The sequence below is a fragment of the Carassius gibelio genome, chromosome B6 (assembly GCF_023724105.1).
Source record: "Carassius gibelio isolate Cgi1373 ecotype wild population from Czech Republic chromosome B6, carGib1.2-hapl.c, whole genome shotgun sequence".
NCBI classification, from domain to species: domain Eukaryota; kingdom Metazoa; phylum Chordata; class Actinopteri; order Cypriniformes; family Cyprinidae; genus Carassius; species Carassius gibelio.
Genome location: NC_068401.1, coordinates 2,340,658 through 2,363,124, shown reverse-complemented (window position 1 = coordinate 2,363,124; position 22,467 = coordinate 2,340,658). Strand labels below are relative to the sequence as shown.

The 22,467-nt window shown below is 34.5% G+C and overlaps 2 protein-coding genes across 2 annotated transcripts; one reads left to right on the top strand and one right to left on the bottom strand.

Annotated features, from left to right (window-relative positions):
• Nucleotides 1-492: 492 nt before the first annotated feature.
• Nucleotides 493-22,461, top strand: rtf2 (replication termination factor 2). The gene is made up of 9 exons (XM_052559095.1): nt 493-660; nt 1,418-1,512; nt 2,089-2,182; nt 4,321-4,460; nt 5,901-5,979; nt 17,770-17,883; nt 18,164-18,215; nt 20,686-20,760; nt 21,786-22,461. Exons 1-9 carry the CDS (start codon nt 592-594, stop codon nt 21,983-21,985), a joined length of 918 nt encoding a protein of 305 aa, XP_052415055.1. The 5' UTR covers nt 493-591; the 3' UTR covers nt 21,986-22,461.
• gcnt7 (glucosaminyl (N-acetyl) transferase family member 7) lies at nt 6,747-14,850 on the bottom strand. The gene is made up of 4 exons (XM_052559094.1): nt 14,624-14,850; nt 10,298-11,284; nt 10,040-10,135; nt 6,747-9,248 (listed from the first exon to the last, which is right to left on the bottom strand). Exons 2-4 carry the CDS (start codon nt 11,247-11,249, stop codon nt 9,001-9,003), a joined length of 1,296 nt encoding a protein of 431 aa, XP_052415054.1. The 5' UTR covers nt 11,250-11,284; nt 14,624-14,850; the 3' UTR covers nt 6,747-9,000.
• Nucleotides 22,462-22,467: the final 6 nt, after the last annotated feature.

The following is a 22,467-nucleotide window of genomic DNA, read 5'->3' as shown; positions in this document are numbered from 1 at the left end:
GAGTATGGGTCACCATCACTGATCTATATATATCTATATACATGTTCTATATTATAGATCAGTGGTCACCATACTTGGCTGAATGTCACGTCACGTCACTTCACCGCACATTACTGGCGTTCCGAAAATGTTTCCTGTCAGTTGGCCTTCTTTTACTGTCTATGGTTGGACTGGTAGTAGCATGCTATTAATTTCAAATGACCTTGGTACCATGTTTTTTTTTTTTTTTTTTTTTTTTTTTTTTGGTAATGTTTTGTGTCAAGATGAATAACTTAAGAACATATTGTTGGTATAATTTTATTTTGGCTCCAAAATTTAGTCATTTAATTGTAATTTTTTGTGAATTAAACCATCCAGCACTTCAGTCATCTTAAAGCCGTTTTTATGTATTGATCGCCATCTAGTGGCTCGTGTTAGAACAGCATCTAACTGAGGTGTAATGTTTATGCCGGCCTCTAGGCGGCGGCATCCAAAAAAGAACCGCAAACTCACAGCTGACGCTCTTCAGTGACGTTCTTTGCTGTTTACAGTTCTGCCGTTTAGCTTCAGCTCAAGTTCTCTCAGGTTTTCCCAAGTTCTCGTATTTCCACCATGGGATGCGACGGTGGAACCATTCCTAAAAGACACGAACTGGTTAAAGGACCGAAAAAGGTTGAAAAGGTAAAGACGTCGCGCTAAACTCTAGATTATTGTCATAAACCTTATGAAATTAGCGTGTAGCGTCTTAGCATGTCATTAGCTCGTGAGTTTTTTTTTCAACCTCTGTAGAATTTCAATAAACCAAGAATGGTTCAATGTGTTTTAAATAAACCTTTATTGTCTGGACATAAACACACTGTAGTACTTGGAAATACACCCTTTGTAACGTTACTGAAATTCATAAACCATGGTGTTTACATAGTAACGTAACGTACACTATACTATTAACTGTTACCATGATAATGTAAATAGTGTTTATATCATAGTTCATGAATTTCAGTACCATGCCATGTTTTTAAAGTATCACCATTTTAATACTGTATTACAGTGTCACGTTGTGTGAGCGTTATCACCTAAATATTGAACTATTATGATTTGATTAATTTACATATTCATAAACCCTTGAAACCCCTTTGTGAGGGTTTATGAATATGCAAATAAATGTTACGCGCACACACACACACACACACAAAACTCAAATATATTTAATGTTAAATATAATATTAATAAAATATCATATTTATAATCTTTGGGACCGGTGTAGCTTTTTTAGCTTCATAACAGCCATTTATTAAAACTGTATTAAGGCTTTTTGTGCATGCATTTCATATTTTTTATTTACAGCAGTTACTGAATATGCTAACTATTTTTTGTAGGACCCTCATAATCCGGACATTTATTGCTGTGGTTCATAAATCTGAACGTTTTTGTTTTACAGGTTGATAAAAACGCAGAACTTGCTGCCAAATGGAGATATTGTGCATTGAGTCAAGAGAAGCTGAAGAGGCCCATAGTCGCCTGTGAGCTGGGCAGGTACGGGATTCAATTATATTCATGTTTTTGCTTTCAGCTAGCTAAAGCAGCTGTTTTTTATTTATTTAGTAAGTGAACATATGATAAGAAGGATCAGTGCAGCATAATTATAGTCAGATGGACATTTATTTCGACCGACAATGACTTTCTGCTTTACATAAGCCCTGTTCTAAAGATTCACCATTATTATTGCATAACAGCCGACCAGTGTTTAACTGTGGTATCTGAAATAAGATCAGACTAACCGCCATGCATGGGTCCTCACGAAAACGCTCCACAGTTTTCAATAGAATTTGAATTTTTTTTGAATAAGCGTCTTTTAGCGACCGACGAGTGTTTTGAAATCGCAGCTCTGGTCAGCATATTTTTAAATATTAAAATCCATTCTGCTGATACTTACTGGTGATGCATTGTGAAGAATTCAGATTTGTTTTCTGTATTAAAAATAAATATTCCCATAGTCCCTGAATTATTTAGCATGCATCTACAATATTTCTGCCAAAATAGTGTTAATGTAAAGTGAAGCCAAGGGCGAATTTTGCAGTATCTGCTTAAAAATGATTTTTCTTCCACCAGACTGTATAATAAAGATGCGATCATTGAGTACTTGTTGGATAAATCAGCGGAGAGGCCGAACACCGAGGTTGTTGCACACATCCGTAGCCTCAAGGTCAGTAAACACAGACAAATGATCATAATCATATTAAAATATATGCCGTATGCCGAGTGAAAAAAAAATAAAAAACTGGCTGTAAATGTGAGAGAAAATGTTTTCTTATGTCATGTAAATATCTAACTGCATTTAAGTCTTCTGATTATTGTAAATAATCACATTATACATACAGTCGGCTTCTAGTCATAGTTGGGGGCGGAGTCGGCATGGGGGACAACACAGCGAACATCGTGTGTATTTGAATGACAAAAATGCACATATTGAGCGCTCATTCCCAGAGATGCGTGGAACAATTCTAGTCTCCTTTAACTTTAATATTCATATTCAATTCAATTCAAGTTTATTTGTATAGCGCTTTTTACAATACAAATTTTTACAAAGCAACTTTACAGAAAATTATGTTTCTACAATATTTAGTAGTAGCTAGTAGTTTTTGCACGTTTGACAGGATTTTAGAAAAAATTAAAAATAATAATAATAATAATACAAGACGTAGTCAGCTAGACGATGAACTATCATATACACTAGTCCATATCGATATTTGATATTCGATATTTGACATTTTACAGCCGTACTGTAGATGTATTCATTCAAAAATAGCCATATGTCGTGACGTTCTGTTTTATATAGCCAGGTCCATTTGTGACTGGTTTCCGCGATTCTATACGTGTTGCTTTGCAAACACAGACGGGGTGAATTTATGAATGAAAGTGTAAAAGTTCAGACACAAAACCAAGTTGTTACGTATCCTCACACTTTTTTTTTAAGTGGGTATACGGAAATCCTTGGTCTTTTCTAGTGGTATCACGTAGACTACACCTCTTAGCAGACGTGTTTTCATGCGAGTTTATGTTCGACACTAGGCTAACGTTACATAGTTTTGCTTCAGATAGAATAATAAGGCTAATTATATATGCATGCCACTTTCTGAAACAACCTTACACAGTTTTGATAACGTTATAATAAACACAATGTCAACGTAGCCTGCCTGTGATGAAAGGTAGACTGCACTCACACACTCACACACACACACACACTCACACACACACTCACACTCACACACACACACACACACACACACACACACATGCTTAGTCTTGGGATTCCATAACTTCACTTGATCATCCTGACAACTTATTGCTTGTATTTTGTCATCCTTTCCAGTTCTGTATGTTTATCAGGAAGGATGTAGAACTTTAATTCATAATTTGTTAGTTTATTGGAGGTACAGAAAACGACACAGCAACTATTTGGCATGATTGTGTATTTCAATTGGTGCCAAGGCAATGTTTTCCCCCACGGGCTAAATTCACATCATGTGACTGGGCGTTCCCGGGGGCGTTCCCAGACCAACCGTCTGTATGTATCGGTACACATATAAATGTAGTCACTGAGATACTCTCATAGTTTTTGTTAATGCTTTGAATTATTATTATTATTTTTTTATGTCCTTTAGATTTGATTTTTTTTTTTTTATATGCACTGTTTAATTAAATCTTTAATGTCTTTTAGATTAGATTTTTTTTTAAATCTGCACTGTTTAATTACATTTTTAATGTCTTTTAGATTTGATTTTTTTTAAATCTGCGCTGTTTAATTAAAATGTTAATGTCTTAGATTTTATTTTATTTTTTTTAAATATGCACTGTTTAATTGCATTTTTTATTTTATATATTTACAGTGATTTACAGAAGGCACCCATTAAAATAAATGTCTTTCATTGTAACAGTATTTTATATTTAATATATTTAATAAAGGATCACACTGCAGCCTAAACCCTAATCAATTGTAATGTTAAATCATCACAGATCTTTACCAGCATCATTCAGATCCCATTTGTCAGCTACAAGTCATGTAAAATATCATAAAATGTACTATGATCCCATATTTTGATATTTGAAGGTTATTTGAATCATTAAAGTATAAATTTTACTTGCATTTATTAAGGTTTTGATGCATATAAAATCACTTTTGTGAATTTAACATCAACTGTCTTTCAATTTCAGTTGTAGCTTCTTTTTTTTTAGTACACCTTAAATGTTGCCTTTACAGCAAGATGAAAAAAGGCTTAGTTAATGTTTATATAACAACTTTTCAAATGTTTTTAGTTCTAATAATCCTGGTGTGTTCGACAGGACGTGAAGGAGCTGAATCTGACAGATAACCCAGCGTGGGAGGGTGAGAGACACAACATTAAAGGGGACCGTTATGAAGACATGCACTGTGCTATGTTCATCTGCCCTGTGGTTGGTCTGGAGATGAACGGAAAACACAAGTAAGACCACAGCCTTTTAAGCTCATGCACCACTTTTGACTTCAACCACAACACTGAATCATCACAAGAGCTGTTCTTTCTTGTTCTGTCCTTTCTATCACACGTGGTTGCCTTTAGTACTGTGCTATACATACATTTAAAAAAAAAAAAAAAACCTTTTAGATTTCTTTAAGAATGTATATACTTGTTCTTACATGAATGTATTTCACAACAATAAGAGAGCAATGTGTTACATTTTACCAGATTTTAGACTTATTCACTTTTATTTGTAAATAAAATATTTCAGTAGATTTTATAAAATTATTGTGCACCCGAGATTTTTCTACAATCTAGAGTATCTTTTGCTGCTGAATTATCCACTAACCTAGTTTATAATAGTATTTTTGACAGTTTATGATCATATATTTTTTAATTTGTTCTTTTTAATACAAATGAAGTTGTGTATATGTAGTAGATTGTGATTAATGATCAGGTCAACAAAGAGAAGTATAGAAATTCTACATTGATAAAAAAAAACCTGCGCTGTATCGGATTGGATCGGTATCGGCAGATACTCTGAATTTTCAGTATCGGATCGGAAAAAATGGTATCGTTGCATCCCTTATTCTTTTTGTCACCTATAAAAATAAAAAATAAATCACCTGATCAGGATGTATAACATCTTTTACTTTTACTTTTACTTCTTTTTCTTACTGTTTTTATTTTTAATCATTTTTCTTCACATTCACGTTTTGCTTTGTAGACTTCCAATTAGTTTTTGGGCAGTACATGTTTCTGCTTAGACAAAAAAGATATAGTTTGCATACAAATTCCTCATTAGTTAATGCATTAGTTATCATAACAGTGATCATATTCTATGGCATTTATTACTTGAAATAATAAATGTATTGGTATGTAGAAATTAAAATTAAACTGCTATATTAATAAATGCATTAAAAATATAACTTTATTTGATTACATTCTGCACTAAGGTTTAGTTTGTCAATAGTTATCTACATTAATTGATGCTGATTTCAGTATTTACAAACACATTTTTAAAATCATAAGTTATGCATTAAGAACTAACATGAACAAACATTGAATTGTAACAATGTATATGTAGTTGTAAATTATTATAATAAAAGCTATTTATATATATTTAATATAATTCTTATATTGATGTCACATTGTTCAATATTTGATCTAATAACATTATAAAATGTGACAAAAGTGGCTGCTGTATATTGATGTAACTGGATTTTCTATTCATATATATAGTCCAACACAGTAAAAATGTCAATGTGACAGAAAAAACCTATAGATACTCCCTTAAAGTTTAAAGCTGCCAGGTGGAAAATATGTATTGGTTTTATCATATTGTTAAATCCCTCTTGATATTTTCCTGTTTCCACAAGATGCTTTTTGTGTTTGTAATCACAGTGTTGTTCTGTCTGTCTTGAGGTTTTTATACCTGCAGACCTGTGGGTGTGTTTTCTCCGAACGAGCGCTCAAAGAGGTGAAGACTGAAATCTGCCACAAGGTAGGTTTTGAATCTTTACCTGTTATCGATCTCTTCCTTTTGCCTTTGCATAGGCGCTTTATTATTAAAGCAGCTGTATGTTTCTAATGTTCCTGAAACCTTAGACCATAAATGACCAGAGGCATTATGTAATTCATTGTTTACTTTATGGAAATTGTCCACATACATAATCTTAGTTAAATGTTGATCAAAGGTCAAAGATAATGGTTTTCAATAGATCTTAATGCGTTTTCATTTAGCGTGCAGTTTTTCATAAAGGCTTTTTTGTTTATAATTTGTTTACGCTAATGCACGTGCACAGCCTGAACAAGCATAAAAGAAATTGCCTAATTTGCACCACAAAAATATATTATATATACTTTTTTTTTATCATTTACAATAGAAAACAGCAATGTTTAATAAAACAAATTACTATAATACACACACACACACATACACACACATATATATATATATATATATAAATACATATATATTATTAAAAAAACATTTTTTTTTTTACTGTATTTACGATTCAAAAACATAGAAAAAAATAAACAAAATATTCCAAGCGTTTGAGTGGCATATGTTAATATATATTAATGGAACAAAAATTTTTTTTAAAAAGCAGATTTTTCTATTAAAGCTGTACTTTCTGTTTGGGAGTGTTACCAAGATTACCTCTTTGACAGTATTGACAGTATACTGTAACACACTTTTATGTGTTTATTGCAGAAATGTTGGTTTTCTAACTGTGAACCACGATTTCACCCTCAAGTCTCTCACGTATATCTAGTTTGACAGTTTCAAATGCGGATGTGGACAATGTGTTATCATCACAGATGAAGATAAGCTCTGAGATCAATAGCCAGCCGTTCTGCTTGTGTTTTTCTGTGTCCAGGTGATTTGTCAGGTTTCTTGTAATGTGTGCTCTTTCTGCTGTGTTTACGTTTGTGATTGGATGGAGTTGGACCGTGGCTAATGACCGCGTCTTGTCTTTCCCTCTCAGTAGTGAATCATTGACCTCCCAGTCCCTTGCCTCGGTCTAATTGGTTTCAGGCTCAGCTAGCTGCCGTTTCTCTGTGGCATATGTCTCAATTAATCCATGCATTATGGCGGAAATAGGGAAACTGCATCCTGCTGTCCATCTCTTCTCCAAACTGGCATAAACATGTCAGATCGGTGCATAGCATGCTGTGCCTCGACAAACATTCAGCTATATTTGAATATAGAATATAAATCTCGGAGGGTTTTTTATTTCCAAGCAAATTTTTAACTATTCCTGGTGCTGTTAATCATAACCTGTGGTTATGTATTGCGTTACATGTGTCTAGGTTTTGAATAGGCATTTTTCATTCTGTCTCCAGGGAAAGCTGACCAGATCGAATGGCTTAAACCTTTTTTGTTGTTGTAGTAGTATCACTTAGAGCAGAACGCAGTTGAGGACCATGGGCTGAAATAAATAAAGTTATGCTTCAGTGGCATGTTTTTCTTCTCACCCAAATTTTCATTTTATTTTATTTCTGATTTCATACATTAACCTGTTAACTGTCACCCGTCCACTCTGCGGGACGCCTACATTTACTTCACTATATTACAATTAAATCTAATCTAATCTTGACAAACTATATATCGTTGGAAAGGTCTAAGACTCCCAAATATATATTTTTCCCCGGGTTTTTTTGCTTAAAATTATGTAGGAAAAGTAATTGATTAATTTATGACAAGAGTGCACCCTCAAAAATCTAAATTATAACTGGAGTTTTGACCTTTGTTTAAAAAAAGAGACTTCTTTGTTGCCTTTTTCTCTATCACATTTTAGAAATCATCAGAAGTTATATATCGACTGAAAACTTAAAATCTCAAAATTCATCTTTTAAAACCCATTTTAAAATCAGACATTGCATTTCCATGTAAATGGTACATCAATATCATGTTACAAAATATTTTCATTCATGAATTATAAATATTTAAGTTTGAATCGTGCACTACAAAGTCAATGTTCAAAAATTTGAGTGACAGTTAAGGGGTTAAGCTTTTTAATTTATGTAAAAGCATCTAAGCAAATACAGATATCTTAGGAGACTTGTGAGTCGTACTTGCCCACCTGCTTTCTATCCACCAGGTGAAAATGATCATAAAGTCAGAATGTTTAATAAAGTATCAGCACATCTCTCCTCAAAAAACATGAATTGAGACATAATTTATGTCTGTATTGTAAATGAATGACACATGGCAGTATATATCATCACCTGTAGTACCAATTTGTGGTGATATGTTTGACTAAATGTCTATTAGTGGTCGTGATTTAAGTGTTAATGTCTATATTAAGTTATTTTGTCAGCGTCCCCACCCAAAAAAAAGACAATATTTTATTTATCCAAGTTGCTAAAGACTCACTCACATTTATTAAAACCACAGTGGAAGCAAAAGTGCTTTATGTGTTCTGCTGGGTTTTTATCAATTTAATCAAAAAAATGTAACAAAAAATGAAGCACAAAAATTGAACAATATAAACAATGCTGAAATCCATGTTGAAAACCAAATTGACTTGAGCAGATGTTAATGTGTACATAATTAGTAAAATGCGCCTTACAGTATGAAAGTATTACAGTAGCATGCCGTAATGATGCTCACTAATCTCTTGACTAATTATTGGCTTTGTAAGTCAAAAATTACAGTATTTTCAAACTTTTTACTCAATTACGGTATATATCACAGTATAATGTCCTTTGATTGTAATAAGTGTTTGTTGGATTTCGCCTCGGATTTTTATGCCTTTCTTTATTATTTATCCACTTTAAACAGTGCATTATGCAACAGTTAATAAATAAAAATAAATATAAATGACTATTACTTTTAACAGCACAACAGTTATATTACTCATCACTCACATAACAATCATTGTTCACGTTTTCAACATGTATACACATCACGAGCTGCATTGCCATGGGGCGTGCATATTGACGCACATTGACCACAGTGACCGCATTTGCACCGTAAAGCAGAAAATGTTCCAGTTAGGTTTTTGTTGGTGTTTGCTCAAAAACAGTCCCCTGGTTTTAAAATGAGTGTGCTGTTGATGACTTCAACCTCTGTGGTGAGACGCCATGATGGTTGAACGGGAACCGTAGCCTGCTTGAGAATTTTATGTCGGTGCCACAGTTCTAGACAATCTAGGGCTTCTGGGAAGTTTGCGGTCTCAAATTTATTCGCAAACATGCTCTCTCTTTCAATAAGCCATGGTAAGTCACCAATCCCGTAAACGCAGATATCCCTGATGTATTGTCCTGTAGAAACAAACACAATGGTTTTGGTATCCATAGACACAAGATTGCTGTCTTATGTTTACATGAAAATACAGCCTGTTGTTTGGGAGATCTAATATTATAATGACTGTGCAAAAGCCTCAGTGGGCTTGGTCTTAAATAAATGCAATATCAAGCTTTCTTATAACAGGGTTTCTTTGGGACTTTAAAAAGTCTTAATTCCTAATTAAGGCCTAAAAAGGAAAATAATCAGAGGAGAAAAAAAAAACGTACATTTGTAAAGTCATTCCATTAAATGTTGCATTCACTGCATTTTTGTTTTGTTTTCCAACACACATATCTTAAGCCTTAAATCAAGATATCTACTTGAGATGCAAACTGAGCATGTTCAGACTTGTGTTCTGAGTTATTCTGAGTTTAGACTTGAAAAACGCCCACGCACAGCCCTGAAAGTGGGGTATGAAAACTTTTTCTCATGGATTTTTCTCAGCCCTTTAGCAGATGTCACTTGTGAAATTACACAATATAAAATGTGTTGCATATTCAAGACATTCACTTTTGCAGACCTTTATGATGTATTGTGTTCTATTCGATTACATTTTCTTTACTTTGTCTTAAAAAGGTTAACAAAACAATTGCATTTGCCTTCATAAAACCTGCAGAAACCATGGATAAACATGGCATTGTATACTAGAAATATCGTTGATTCTGTGACAAATCGCTTTGGATAAAACCGTATCCTGTGTAAATAAAAATAAAATACAAATTATGTCTATGTCGGAGTAAAAGGTGTTCGCTTGACATTCTCGTACCTTTACAGCCCTGGTGTGCTGTACCTTCTTGGTCCCTCCATTTGATTGCACGGACGTTACCTTCCCATTCGCCTTCTACGTAACTGCCAGGTGCTTCTGAGTAAACACGCAAGACCAATTTCATGATTGGAAGACCACATGCTTCTAAGCAGTTTTCTGTTATCAATATTTCTGTTATCTTGCTTAATCACTGACTGGAACTGAGTCAACATTGCATTTTAGAGCAAACACACTCATGATTATTGCCGTCTGACTTACCTTTCATGTGGTTCAGCGTCACCCAGTAATGCTCATCAGGGCTGAAGGTGTCTCTAGACCACTCCAGCAAGTCTTTAGGCACCTTGTCGTTGAGGACAAACTCCACAAACGGTCTTGTTAAGGAGTAATAGGCAGTCCCGAAGTACATTGTCAGGTTGTGAGGAGGCGGTCCCTTCTTTTGACCCTTGCCTTTTGGTGCAACATGGGTGCCTTTTACCTCCTCGTACTGAAACTCAGTCCTGTGCTTCATAGTGGGTGGCTGCTTGATTCCCGGCGTCATGTTCCTGTCTTTCCATTCGGCTCCTTGCATGTACCGGACCAGTTCCAGGTTGGTCTGGATTGGGAAGTCCTGGCCGCACAGATTTATAACTCTTTTCCATTTTGTTGGAGACTTAACCAAGTCATTCATGCAGTTGATATCAGCCTGCAGACGGGAGAAGCCAGCGTAAGTCACTTTTTCGTTAATGGATGCCACAAAGACATTTGGGAAGCACCCAGCTAGGTTTCGGACGCTCGTCTTGTATTCTTCCGGTGCTTTAGCGTCTATGTGGATGCAGTACACATTCTGTGGCGCATAAATGGCTCTCAGTAGCCGCACAAATGTTTCCAGCTCTTTGTGGATGGTGATTATGAAAGCCAAAGGGAAGTCGTCTTCTTCTTTGCTCAGTGGCGCCATGATAAAGTGCAGATCTGACTGCAAAAGGGTGCAGTTTGCGTCCTGTTTGGTCTCATAGCTGATTTTCTTACAGTCTTTTCGCTGCCATGTAAACCCGGGAGTTGCATGTGGAAGAATGTCACAGCTTTTGGGAGCTGGCGTGGTTTGTCTGCTCAATTCAGTTGAAGGAACTGGGGTGTTTGGTATCTTGGCTTTCAGGTAGATGGCAGAACATATTAGGATGCAGACTCCAAGGCAGAAGAGAAAACTGCACTTGGTGTTCTCAAGCTGGACCATAATAGTCCAGCATCTGAAAAGCAGCTACAGACCTCCTGAAGTGGAGCAGAAAATAATAAGAGGAAATTTTCAATACAAAGGGAAGTGCTCAGATATTACAATCCCCTTTCTGTTAATCATTAAATAAGCACAGAAACCATAAACGTCTGGCATAACAGTTTGTTAATCCTGTTAATAAAAGAGAAGTATCTTCTGTTCATCAAGTCTGCATTTATTTGATTACAAATACAGTGACGATGACAGTAATTTTATGAAATATTATAATGTGAAAGAACTGTTTCCTATGTGTGTTAGTGTCACAAGAAATCTTTCTAATATGCTGATTTGCTGCTTAAGAAACTTTTCTGATTATTATCAATGATGAAAACAGTGATGCATTTTATTTTTCAGCATTTTTTTGATAGAAATCTTTAGTTACATTTATAAATGTCTTTATTGGATGTTTTGATGAATTGAATCCATCCTTGCTGAATGAAAGTATTTATTTCTTTCAAAAAGAAAATAAAATGTTTGAGTTTTTAGCTTAAATTATACACATTTTACTAAAGAATTGTGGTATTTTGAACAAATATATACTTGACTTTCCCACTTTTACCCAAGTCAAAATTATTTTTGTGGTAATCGGCATCACATAATCATTAGTTAGACGTTAAGTGTAACACTGCACATTAATCGTTAACATTAGTTAATGCATTACATATTGACTAGTAACATACAACAGTTTTTTTTTCTACAGCATTTCTTAATGTTAATCCATTATTGCATCATTTTCATTTAAAATACATTGTATTTTGTTTATATACAGCTTGACAAGTTACTATTATAAGTGACCCTGGAGCACAAAAGCAGTCTTAAGTCTCTGGGGTATATTTGTAGCAGTAGCCAAAAAAACATTGTATGGGTCAAAATTAACAATTTTTCTTTTATGCCAAAAATCATTAGGATATTAAGTAAAGTTCATGCTCCATGAAGATATTTGGTAAATTTCCTACCGTAAATATATCAAAACGTAATTTTTGATTAGTAATATGCATTGCTAAGAATTCATTTGAATAACTTTAAAGGGGATTTTCTCAGCATTTTTTTTTTTTCCACCCTCAGATTTTAGATTTTCAGATAATTGTATCTCAGCCAAATATTGTCCGATCCTAATAAACATACATTAATGGAAAGCTCATTTATTCAGCTTTTAGATGTTGTGTAAATAGAAATTTCGAAAAATTTACACTTAAGAAATTAACATTAACTAGTAGTGAGTGTCATAAAAGTTTGGTTTATTATCTTCTTTTAGCTAAACCCATTTACACGTCTAGATGTTTAAAATAGTTAAAAATAATTGTATTTATTTTTTGATCAATGACATTAAGATGAATCATGTAACTACATGAGCGTATGTTTTGGGTGGCTCCGTCTCAGCTGTGTTGTGAAGTCATGGACAGAATTGGTCATATCATTACTTCCATGGACAAACGTATTTTTCAACGGGCGTTTTCATTACTCAAGAGCATTTGCTCACTCTCATAATGACGCATAATTGTGCGGTCCCCTATCATACCCTTGACAGAAACGCCGATTGCCTTCACATCTCTATGAGGGGACAAAAGTCTTTTCCTACCTGGATCTAACTGTTGTGTCACTTTTTTTAAGCGCAGCAACCCTTGGGTTTCCTTTTAATAGCACCCCAGAGAGCTAGGTTCACTGCTGGAGGTCCCGATTGTTGGACACAAATGAGTTTTAGATATCAGTTTAACAAGTGGTTTAATTAACCCTCAGGGGTTTATAAAACACGCTGACATTTTCCATTGTCACCTTAAAGAATGAAAAGCACACGCCGTTCTATCAGCATCATGTACAGTATGTGACAGATTACACTTTATCTCCAGTTTAAGATACCGCTATCAAATCAATTCTAGTTTAAAGGCATCCAGAAGATTGTTAAAAATGGTGTGATGTAATTTTAAGAACTACTTAATGGATGACAGCAATGTTTGACATAATGGTTTTTTTAGAAGGTGTGACTGATTGAACTAAAGATATAATATGCCATTTCATGTGATTTAATTGGTTTAATTTTTGTTGGTTTAATGTACAGTGTTTTGCAACAGAAAAAAAAAGAATCAAAAATGGGGGTACGAAATGATTTTGAGTATACTTAATTTATTAGTAAAATGTTTTGATAAAACAGTTTAAAAAGATTAGATTTTTCTTAGTATATTTATGCTTTTAAAGCATCATACTGCATCTCCACAGTATTATGTTACTATTGTTGGAAGACTTATAGTTCTTCTTACTAATATTTATTTTATTGTGTGTTTTTGGCATTTGATTTTCGTTATTTTCATCAGTTCTTTTGTTACATGCGATGCGAGCGGTGCAAGTAGATAGATCAATATGACAGGATGCTGTGGTTTTGCTTAATGCTTTAGATGGAAAGCAAATGCATTTCTGTTGAAATGCCTCATCAATGTCATGTTTAAGAAATCGAATTTTCTAAATGAGAACACCATGAGTTTTGAAATTATTAATAACATTTTGGATTATTAAAGTCATCTAAAGTTCACTTCTTGACTAAATTCAAGTAGTTTTTTGAGTAACCGGTGACTGTAACAGATGGCTGTATTATACTGATTATAGTGAAAACAGGAAGAATCCAACCTGACACATTGTGTACTTCGCTTTTAGCTGATAACTTAATTAGGAATTGCATCATCATGAATGGTTATAGGAGAATTGTGAGAACAGTAGTCTGGCCTTTGCTCGGGCAAACAAACCATTTACCAAAGAAACTTGCGCAACTACTTAAGTGGAAACTTTTACATCAAGCATAAATTGAACAGTAAAATGAAATCAAGTGTAACGCACATGTATAGAGTTCTTGACTGTTGATTGATTTTGAAAGTGTTCAAAAAGCACGTGAACGTTAAACTCATTTCAGATCTAAAGTTGTGTTAGTTATCAAACACAAAACTATATATTAATCACATCCTGAACTTTAATACATATGCTTTCAGACAATCTCTGTGCCGTTACATGGTTTCTCTATCGAAAGGTGATTAATTTTCCTAATGTCTCAGTAGTTGTAAGATAGCAAATTAACTAAAACACCTGCTAAAATAATGAGTGAACAATCAAACCTCATGCTTCAAGAGTAGCAGATTGATATCACAAAAAAATGTGCTGATAGAGGTTTGTTTTTATTTTGACTTTGACAGTATAACCAGCCTTTATACATGATGCATTAGATTTTTTTGCAGTTAAAAGGCAAAATAAACCCTCTTTACAAGCTCTCCCCTACACATGTTTTGGTTTTCTGAAGCATAAACATCAAGTGCATTAGACACAGGCCAATAATGCATGAGTCAAAGTGTGCTTACCTTTCAGCTCAAGCCGTTTCCTCTCCTTAAATAGAAAATGGGATTAAACATTCACAAACGCGCTTACATCCACATGACCTCTTTCTAAAACGCTCCTCTGTGAGCAGAAACCGCTGCGGAGCGCTTGCTATCAGTGCATCTGTGTCTGTGAGAGAGTGAAAGTGCTCTGGGTGTCAGCCTGTTGTTGTTGTTATGATGACGCTGTGTGAGAACGGTCCTCCCGCGACTGGGTTTGGCTGCTCAGTAACCCTCCCTATGAGAGGACATGAGGAGGAGCGTGGAGAGGTGAAAAACGGTCGACCCAGCCCTTGCGGTAATTTGCACCTCTTTTCCTAATCGTATTGTCATCAAGCATGGCTTTTCATTTTTAGTACGTCGAACCAGTTCTGTAACCTGTTGTATTCTGCAGAACTGGTTTAATATATTATATGGTTTCAGGTTTACTGTCGACTAAAGCGGTTTTATTGGTCCTGAAAGCCTTTCATACAGGCAGTGGGGAGTTAGTTGCTTGAATTTATAAATGTACGCTTGCTAATTCTTTTATGATTAGGTTAGTTCTTTTACTTGCATTTTGATTGTGAAAGGTCTAGCTTCAAAAATAACAACATCAACAAAATGAAAAGTACTTTACAGTCCATATATAGTAGCCTTGTATAAATAACAGGAAATCATTTTACATTTGTTTGCAGAAATGCTTTTTAAATTTGGAATAATATGCATAGAAGAAATTGTGCACAATGAGATCAGGAATGTGGGAATTAGTTATTAATTGGTTCAGTTTTAAACAAGTAGAAGTTGTCATGCATAAAATTTACTATTCTGTCATTTATTCACTTTCAATTGCATTTTGGATTTTAATGAGGACTGTCAAGCTTCAAAAATAACAAAGCTTAAATAGCTACTTTTACAGTCCATATATAGTAGCTTTAATAACTGGCCAAAATTGTCCATTTTTGTTAAAAAAAAAAAAAAGCTTGTTGAAATTATGTAACTTTTAGTAAGTAGTTACTAATTGGTTTAGTCTTAAACAAAAAGTTGTCTTCATGCATAAAAATGATAATTTGATCATTTTGCATTTTGAATGTTAACAAGGATAGGCAAGCTTCAAATATAACAGAAACATTGCTATTTTAACAGTCCTTATATTTATCTGTGTGGTGTAAATTTTTATAGCAAAAGTGTTTTTTTTTTATTTGCAATAATGTGCATCAAGGAAGATGTGTGCAATCAGATCAGGGAGTAAAATTAAATTCCATTTTGATTTTCATAATTACTTTCATAAAAATTAAAATTTAGTCATTTAATTTTTATTATTTCTATTCAGACTGCGAACAAGGAAATTTGGAATAATTAGGATTGAGGAAATCGTGCACAATAGGATCACGAATGTGCATTAAAGTAAATAGAATTTTTTTTTTTTTTTTTTTTTGAGTCTTATAATTACTCTCATGCATAAAATTTATTTTTATGATTTGTATTTTAAATTAGCAAGGACCGTCAAGCTTAAAAAATATCAAAGCTCAGTAATAAAAAAAAGGTTTATACTTATTTTTATATCAAAAATATTAAAAGGGAATTGTGCACAATGAGATCTAGAATGTGTTTTAAGAGAGTTAATGGTTATGGTTAGTTATTTAATATGGTTTCAGGTTCACAGTTGACTAAAGCAGTTATAATGGTCTAAAAGGGGTCATATATGATGTTACTAAAAAGAAAATTAGTTTGTGTATTTGATGTAATGAAATCTGTTCAAAAAACACAATTTTCCACATATTGTACATTATTGTTTTTCTCTTTTATGACCCGCCTTCTGAAACACGTGATTTTTTACAAAGCTCATCGGTCTGAAAAGTGAGGTGTGCTCAGCTATCCAGTGTGTTGTGATTGGACGAATGCCTCAAGCATATCACAGAAGTGTTACGCCCCTCACCAAACTGTGAGGACATGTGTCCCGGCACGACAAGACAAGACCAATAAAACCCATTACAAACCAAGCATTTGTTGCATCCAGTGGTGACATAAATACCGATTATAATGACTTCCACTGTCTTATTACATGTTGCATTGCGTTATGCCTTCTTTCTTTGCATGAACATGTGGCCGGTGTTATACAAATCTTCCCACATTGTGACATAGACGTGTGGAGGCGTGTTAGAACGAGCCGTTTTAGGGTCTTAACTATTAAGATATAGATATAAAGAATATCTGTTTGGATTTGAGACTTTAGTCCTTGCAACTTTACAGATCTTCTCCATGCACCAAGAGCTTATAACACTCCAAAGAGAAAGGAAAACTTGAAATCGCATCATTTGACCCCTTTAATTAATGGCTTTTATACACATAAAGCACAGTGGAGAGTTAGTTTGTGATTTAATTCTTAAATTAATTCTTAACATTTAGATTCTGTAATTATTTAGTTGTTTAGCCATTTGCATTTTGAATGTAAACAAAGAGTGTCAAGCTTTAAAAATGGCTACTTTAGCAGTCCGTCTAAAGTAGCTGTTTAGAAACAAGACCGAAATGTTACAATTGTATTGCAAACTTATTTTTTACTCAATGTGCATTGAGGAAATTGTGTACAGTTAGAGCAGGATGGTGTATTAAGGAAGTAAAGGTTGTCCGGTTTTATTTTTATGTTGACTTTAAAGCATCAACCAGGTGTAGTTTTGTTTGTTTAGTAGATTCACTCTCCAGCTTTACCTTCATAATCTTCATCTCTGATTGCTCGCTCCACCTCCTGTTCTTTTCTTCAGATGCTTGCTTTCCAGATAAATACAATTCCAGATGCATTAGCTCCTTGTTTTTTCCTGAGCTGAGTGCAGAGACAGAAAGCAGCTGACCTGTAGTGAGCCCGAGAGCTGGCGGCCCGTGTGTTTGCAGATGAGTGAGAGAGATTAGCGCTCTTGTGTGTGCCAGTGCAGCTCGTGTGCAAGACAATAGCAGCTGCTGAATGCCTGTGTCATTGTGTCTGCGTTTGGCTTTCGAGTAACTTCGTCATCATTGCAATATTTTTCTGCTTTCCAGGCAAAGCTGTCATACCTGCTTTATGACCTGTTTAGTGACATATTACCAGTTCTCCAGCTTGTGATTATTATTTTTTTATTAATTAATATTCATGTTCTTCTTCTTCTTTTTTTTTTTTTAAGTGTGGAGATCCTTTCCAAGAAGACAACCTTGTGATGCTGAATGGGTCTAAAGATGAGGTGGAGAAGCTACAGAAGGCCATGGAGGAGCACCGATTAAAGGCTAAAACTGCAAAAGTAAAGCGATGCCTTGCTGATATAGAATTGCAGTGGTTTTTGGGATGTGCTTGGTGGAAGCTACAATGAAAAATTGCCAGTAAAAGCAAATTAATTATCTTAATGTAATTTGTAAGAGATGAAGAAATGAAAATACACCCTGAACATAACCGAATTAGGAAAAACCGCTTTCACATCCATGTTTTTTTTGTTGTGTGTTGTTGTGTGTTCTTTTTTTTCTCCATTTGATTTTAGAAATTTGTAAGAACACTTTTCATGTAAGGCTTTTTCTTCTATGCAGAAATCTAAGAAGAGCAGAGATACTAAAGTCTCCAAGTCGCTGGAATCAACAGGTACTGTAACATGCCGTTTGCATTATAAATCACATTGACGTTTCTGATAAGTGTGTAGAATATATTGTACAAATAACCAGCAAAGGAGTTGTAGACGCAGAAATTAAAGTTAGGGATCATTTACTCTCTCTTATGCCCTATTTCCTTTCTTTCTTTTCATGTGAAATGTGATTAGATCACTTTTGAGATTGTGTTTCCTGTTAAAGTATGAATACTTTTTCACTGTCCGCTGATAACATCAGCGCTTCACTAGAGCTATCAAACCTTTTTTGCAGAATATCACAATCTGTCTGTGATGTACAATAATGAGCAATGCAATGTTAAGACTGATATTTAAACATAAATGCTATATTTAATATTTTTCTATTATTTATACACTATTATAGATTATTTTTATATTGTAAATTGCATTTTCTTTTTACAAGATTTTAAAATTCGGTGCTTTTTAATAACTAAATATATATGATTTATTTAGTTTTGTAAGACTTAGAATAGATGCACAAGCTACCTTTAGGATGCAGTTTTTCTTAATTTTTTTTTAAAGCTGTTAAACAGCAGTTCCCATCCACTTCAGTTCTGCTTTAAATCTAAGTTCATTTTTTTGAGATGTTGAGTTGTGATAAGGAGTGAAATTAGGAGACTGTACCAGATAGAAGAATGTTTAGATTTGTCTCACAGTCTTAATTCTCGTGGGTGGATTTTTTTTTTTTTTTATGTAATCAGCCCCTGTTCTTTTGCACACATTTTGTGAAAGTAGTATGTGGTTTTCTGGCTTACCGGCATTGCATCATCAAGACACCTCTGTTGAAAGATTCAAGGCCCTGATACACTTAAAACGAAATCAAAAAACGAACTGATATGACGTCATTTCGAACAAAATCAGGCCCAAACAAAGTTTGTTGTTCTTCAGATTGAAACAGCTAGCCAAAGCAAACTTTCTGAGGAGTTTGTTTTGGCTCCTAAACACCTTTGAGCTTCCATTGGTCCGTTACGATTACGCAATCGGTGGGTTTGTTCTGAAACTCCACCTTCTTTGACGTGCAATTCTTTTTTCTTTTCTTCGGTTTGTTTCTCATTCAACGGAGGTCCGAGCATAAAACAACATCTCCTATTCACTAGCAACACGAACACACTGGAGTGTCGAATAGCTGAGCTGGCACGAATATATCCGCACCTGTTCGATCACTCGCAGAGAGACTTCAGAGAATGCATTTAATTCCCAGATAGAAATTGCAACGAAACTTGGTGTCAACGACCCAGAGTTATGCAAAAAGCAACGTAGAGAAACATCCGAGACAAGTTTTCCAAAGCCATGAAAAGAACGAGTAAAGATGCTGCTGTTCTTTCAATAAGCAAATTTAAAGGGTTTACAATAGCCTAAAAGCAAAAGCCTCCAGCAACGCGGGGGTGTTGGAAAGTTCGGAAACAGTAAACCATCGCTCAGCCTTTTCGAAACTTCCTTTTGCCCCCAAACGAAAAACGAGCTCAGTAAGAAATTCAATCACACTAGTCTCATGTTAACCCATATAATGACACAGTAGAACTTTATCAGTGTTCTCACTGCAAGGACATTGATTTATATGTCGAACAGCGTTAGATTATAATTAACTAAAAAGTAAAAAAAAAAAAAACTCAAGATAATGCCAAATGCATGCATGACAAATATAACGTTTGTGATAAAAGTCTACTTTTGCGTAAGTTACAAGAACAGGGCATCTTAAAGATTGAAAATATGCCCATAGACCTTCATTGCACGTGGAGTTTTTAATAAACCGAACGAGGGGTTAAATGAGGTCTGTGGTAAACTTTTATTGAACCCATGACATTCCTTTCATCTTTATTACCAAGTATGTGAGGAATAAAGGTTAAACTGTGTGTAGAAAAATGACTGGGACAGGAGTTATCAATGTAGGACAAAAGTCAATATTCAGTGAAGTTTTTTATCTTTCAGTATGGATCGGGGTAAAGTAACGTTAACATGATTATCCGTGAGATAATCATAAATCATCTGAGGTCATCAAAACTATGACAAAACACACTGCCACAGATGCAAATTCAATTAAAATTGCAATGAAACGAATTATCCGTAATCTTAGATGCTTTCAGAGAAGATGCTTTCGCTCATGCATTGTGGAAAATACTTTTTTTAAACGTCACAGCGTGACTACACAAATATTGATTTAGTTATGAAAATTTTATTTTTGGTTTATTTAATGTCAGTCAGCTTAACCTCTAATCTAACATATTCTCAGAAAACATAATTTGATATGTGTGTATATTTATTTATTTATACAAACTACTAAAACATTACAAATGTAAACAAAATAAAATACAAATGAAAAGTAATTTAACATTAATAAAAACTAGCTCTGGTTTGAACTTCCTAATAGCGGTTGAACAACTAATTGTAGTAATTTATTAAACTAGTACAAATACTAAATATTGTTTTTCTTTTCTCTTGTGACGACAGGAAGCTGTGACACCTCAGAGACTCAATCTACATCACTGAACGGAGAAGGCAGCAGTGGAAGCTGCGGTGATTCAGGTATCCCAGCATGCCAGAGTACAGAAGGGCTAGATTTACATGTTTAATTGAAATATGTGTGAAAAGCACATGCAGATCAGTGTTGGTTTCACAAATGTGGAGTCTGTAGATATGATGTATTTCATCACTCCCTCTCTTAGAAATCTGATGCAATTTCAACTTCAAAATAAATATGTTGCTGCATTAATTTCTGATATTATGCAACATGGTGAGGTCATGTGAAACCGTTATCACTGCATACTGGTTACCACAGTAGGCAGTATACATACAATGCAGTATGCTGAAAGCAGTTCATGTTAGTATGCATTCATTTTATTTATCTTGACAGTAGATGGCAGCAGAGTAAATGAACTCATGTTATGTTGTGCAACTCCGGCACAGGCTTCAGTGTTAGAAAATTCTGTTTATTACCAGTGTTGAAAACATTTGTGCTGCTTCATGTTTTTGTGGAAACTGTGATATTTTTTTTCCAGGTTTTTTTGAAGAACAGAATTTGTTTTAAATGTATTTTAATGTATTTGAAATGTCTTTACGGTCTCTTTTGATCAATTGAATGCATCCTTTTTTGGAAAAAAAAATCACCCTTAACTTTTGAGTGGTACTACATTTATTCTAATTTTCTTAAAGTGTGGTGTCCTGACTGAATCTGTGCAAGCCTCACGAGATATTAACAAACAAATGAATTATCCCTACTATACAAATGAAGTGGTCATGTCATTTAGGGACATGTATGTCATGCTTCTCTGTTGTCTTGTCCTCAAAAAGAGACCGATGTTATATCTGTCAGCCTGTATGCGCACGGAAGGTTTAGAGACTATCATCTAGAAAGACTTTTAAAATAAGATTAGGAATTATGAATAAAGGTCACACGGTACATAAGTTTACTGAAAATGTGCTCATCTCAGGCCATCCAAAAGGTTGAACTTTTCCTTTAAGAATGGATGTTAAAGTTCAGTCCGGCACAGAAAAATTCATGCATTTGTTAGTTCAATAACTCAAGCTATTCTTGTCTTTTCCCCACTCAGCTCCGGGACCGTCCACATCCGGCGAGTGCTCTAAGATGTTAAAGGCCCCCGCGGGACCCATCGCTGGCAGTAAGAGATCCATCCAGGAAATGAAGGACAAATCCGAGACCTACAAGTCACTCTTCACCTCCCACAGCTCAGCCAAACGTACCAAAGACCAGACGTCCAACTGGGTCACACACACACCTTACCACTTCTGAGTGTGCTCTTCTTAGTGAAGCTCGCTCTCTAGTGGCCAGTTTTTGTAGGAGCAACATTTTGACTGATGGATTGATGCATTGTTTTAAGCAGATTTCTTTTTTCACCATTGCATTTTATTTTCCTTAATATTATCTTAATTTAGTTGCATGCTTAAGTGTTTATTTCTAGTAAACCCATGTTGGCTTGAGTGTCAAATGTCTTTTCTATTAACATTTTTTGACTGGATTGTGCTTTGATGCAGCATCTTGTTTTAAACTACTTTAATTCAGGATTAAACATGAAATGTATTCCAGTAAAAATCTTAAAGACAGATAACTATGTTTTCCTCCTCAAGAGCATAAACACATGCTGAGCGTTTCTTCTTACGGTATCACACAAATAACCTACTAGTTACAGTTATGTATTGTACTTTTAAACTTTATTTTTATTTTATTTTTATTTTTTTGTGAACAATAAAGGTCAGATCTGGGATTAATCGTGC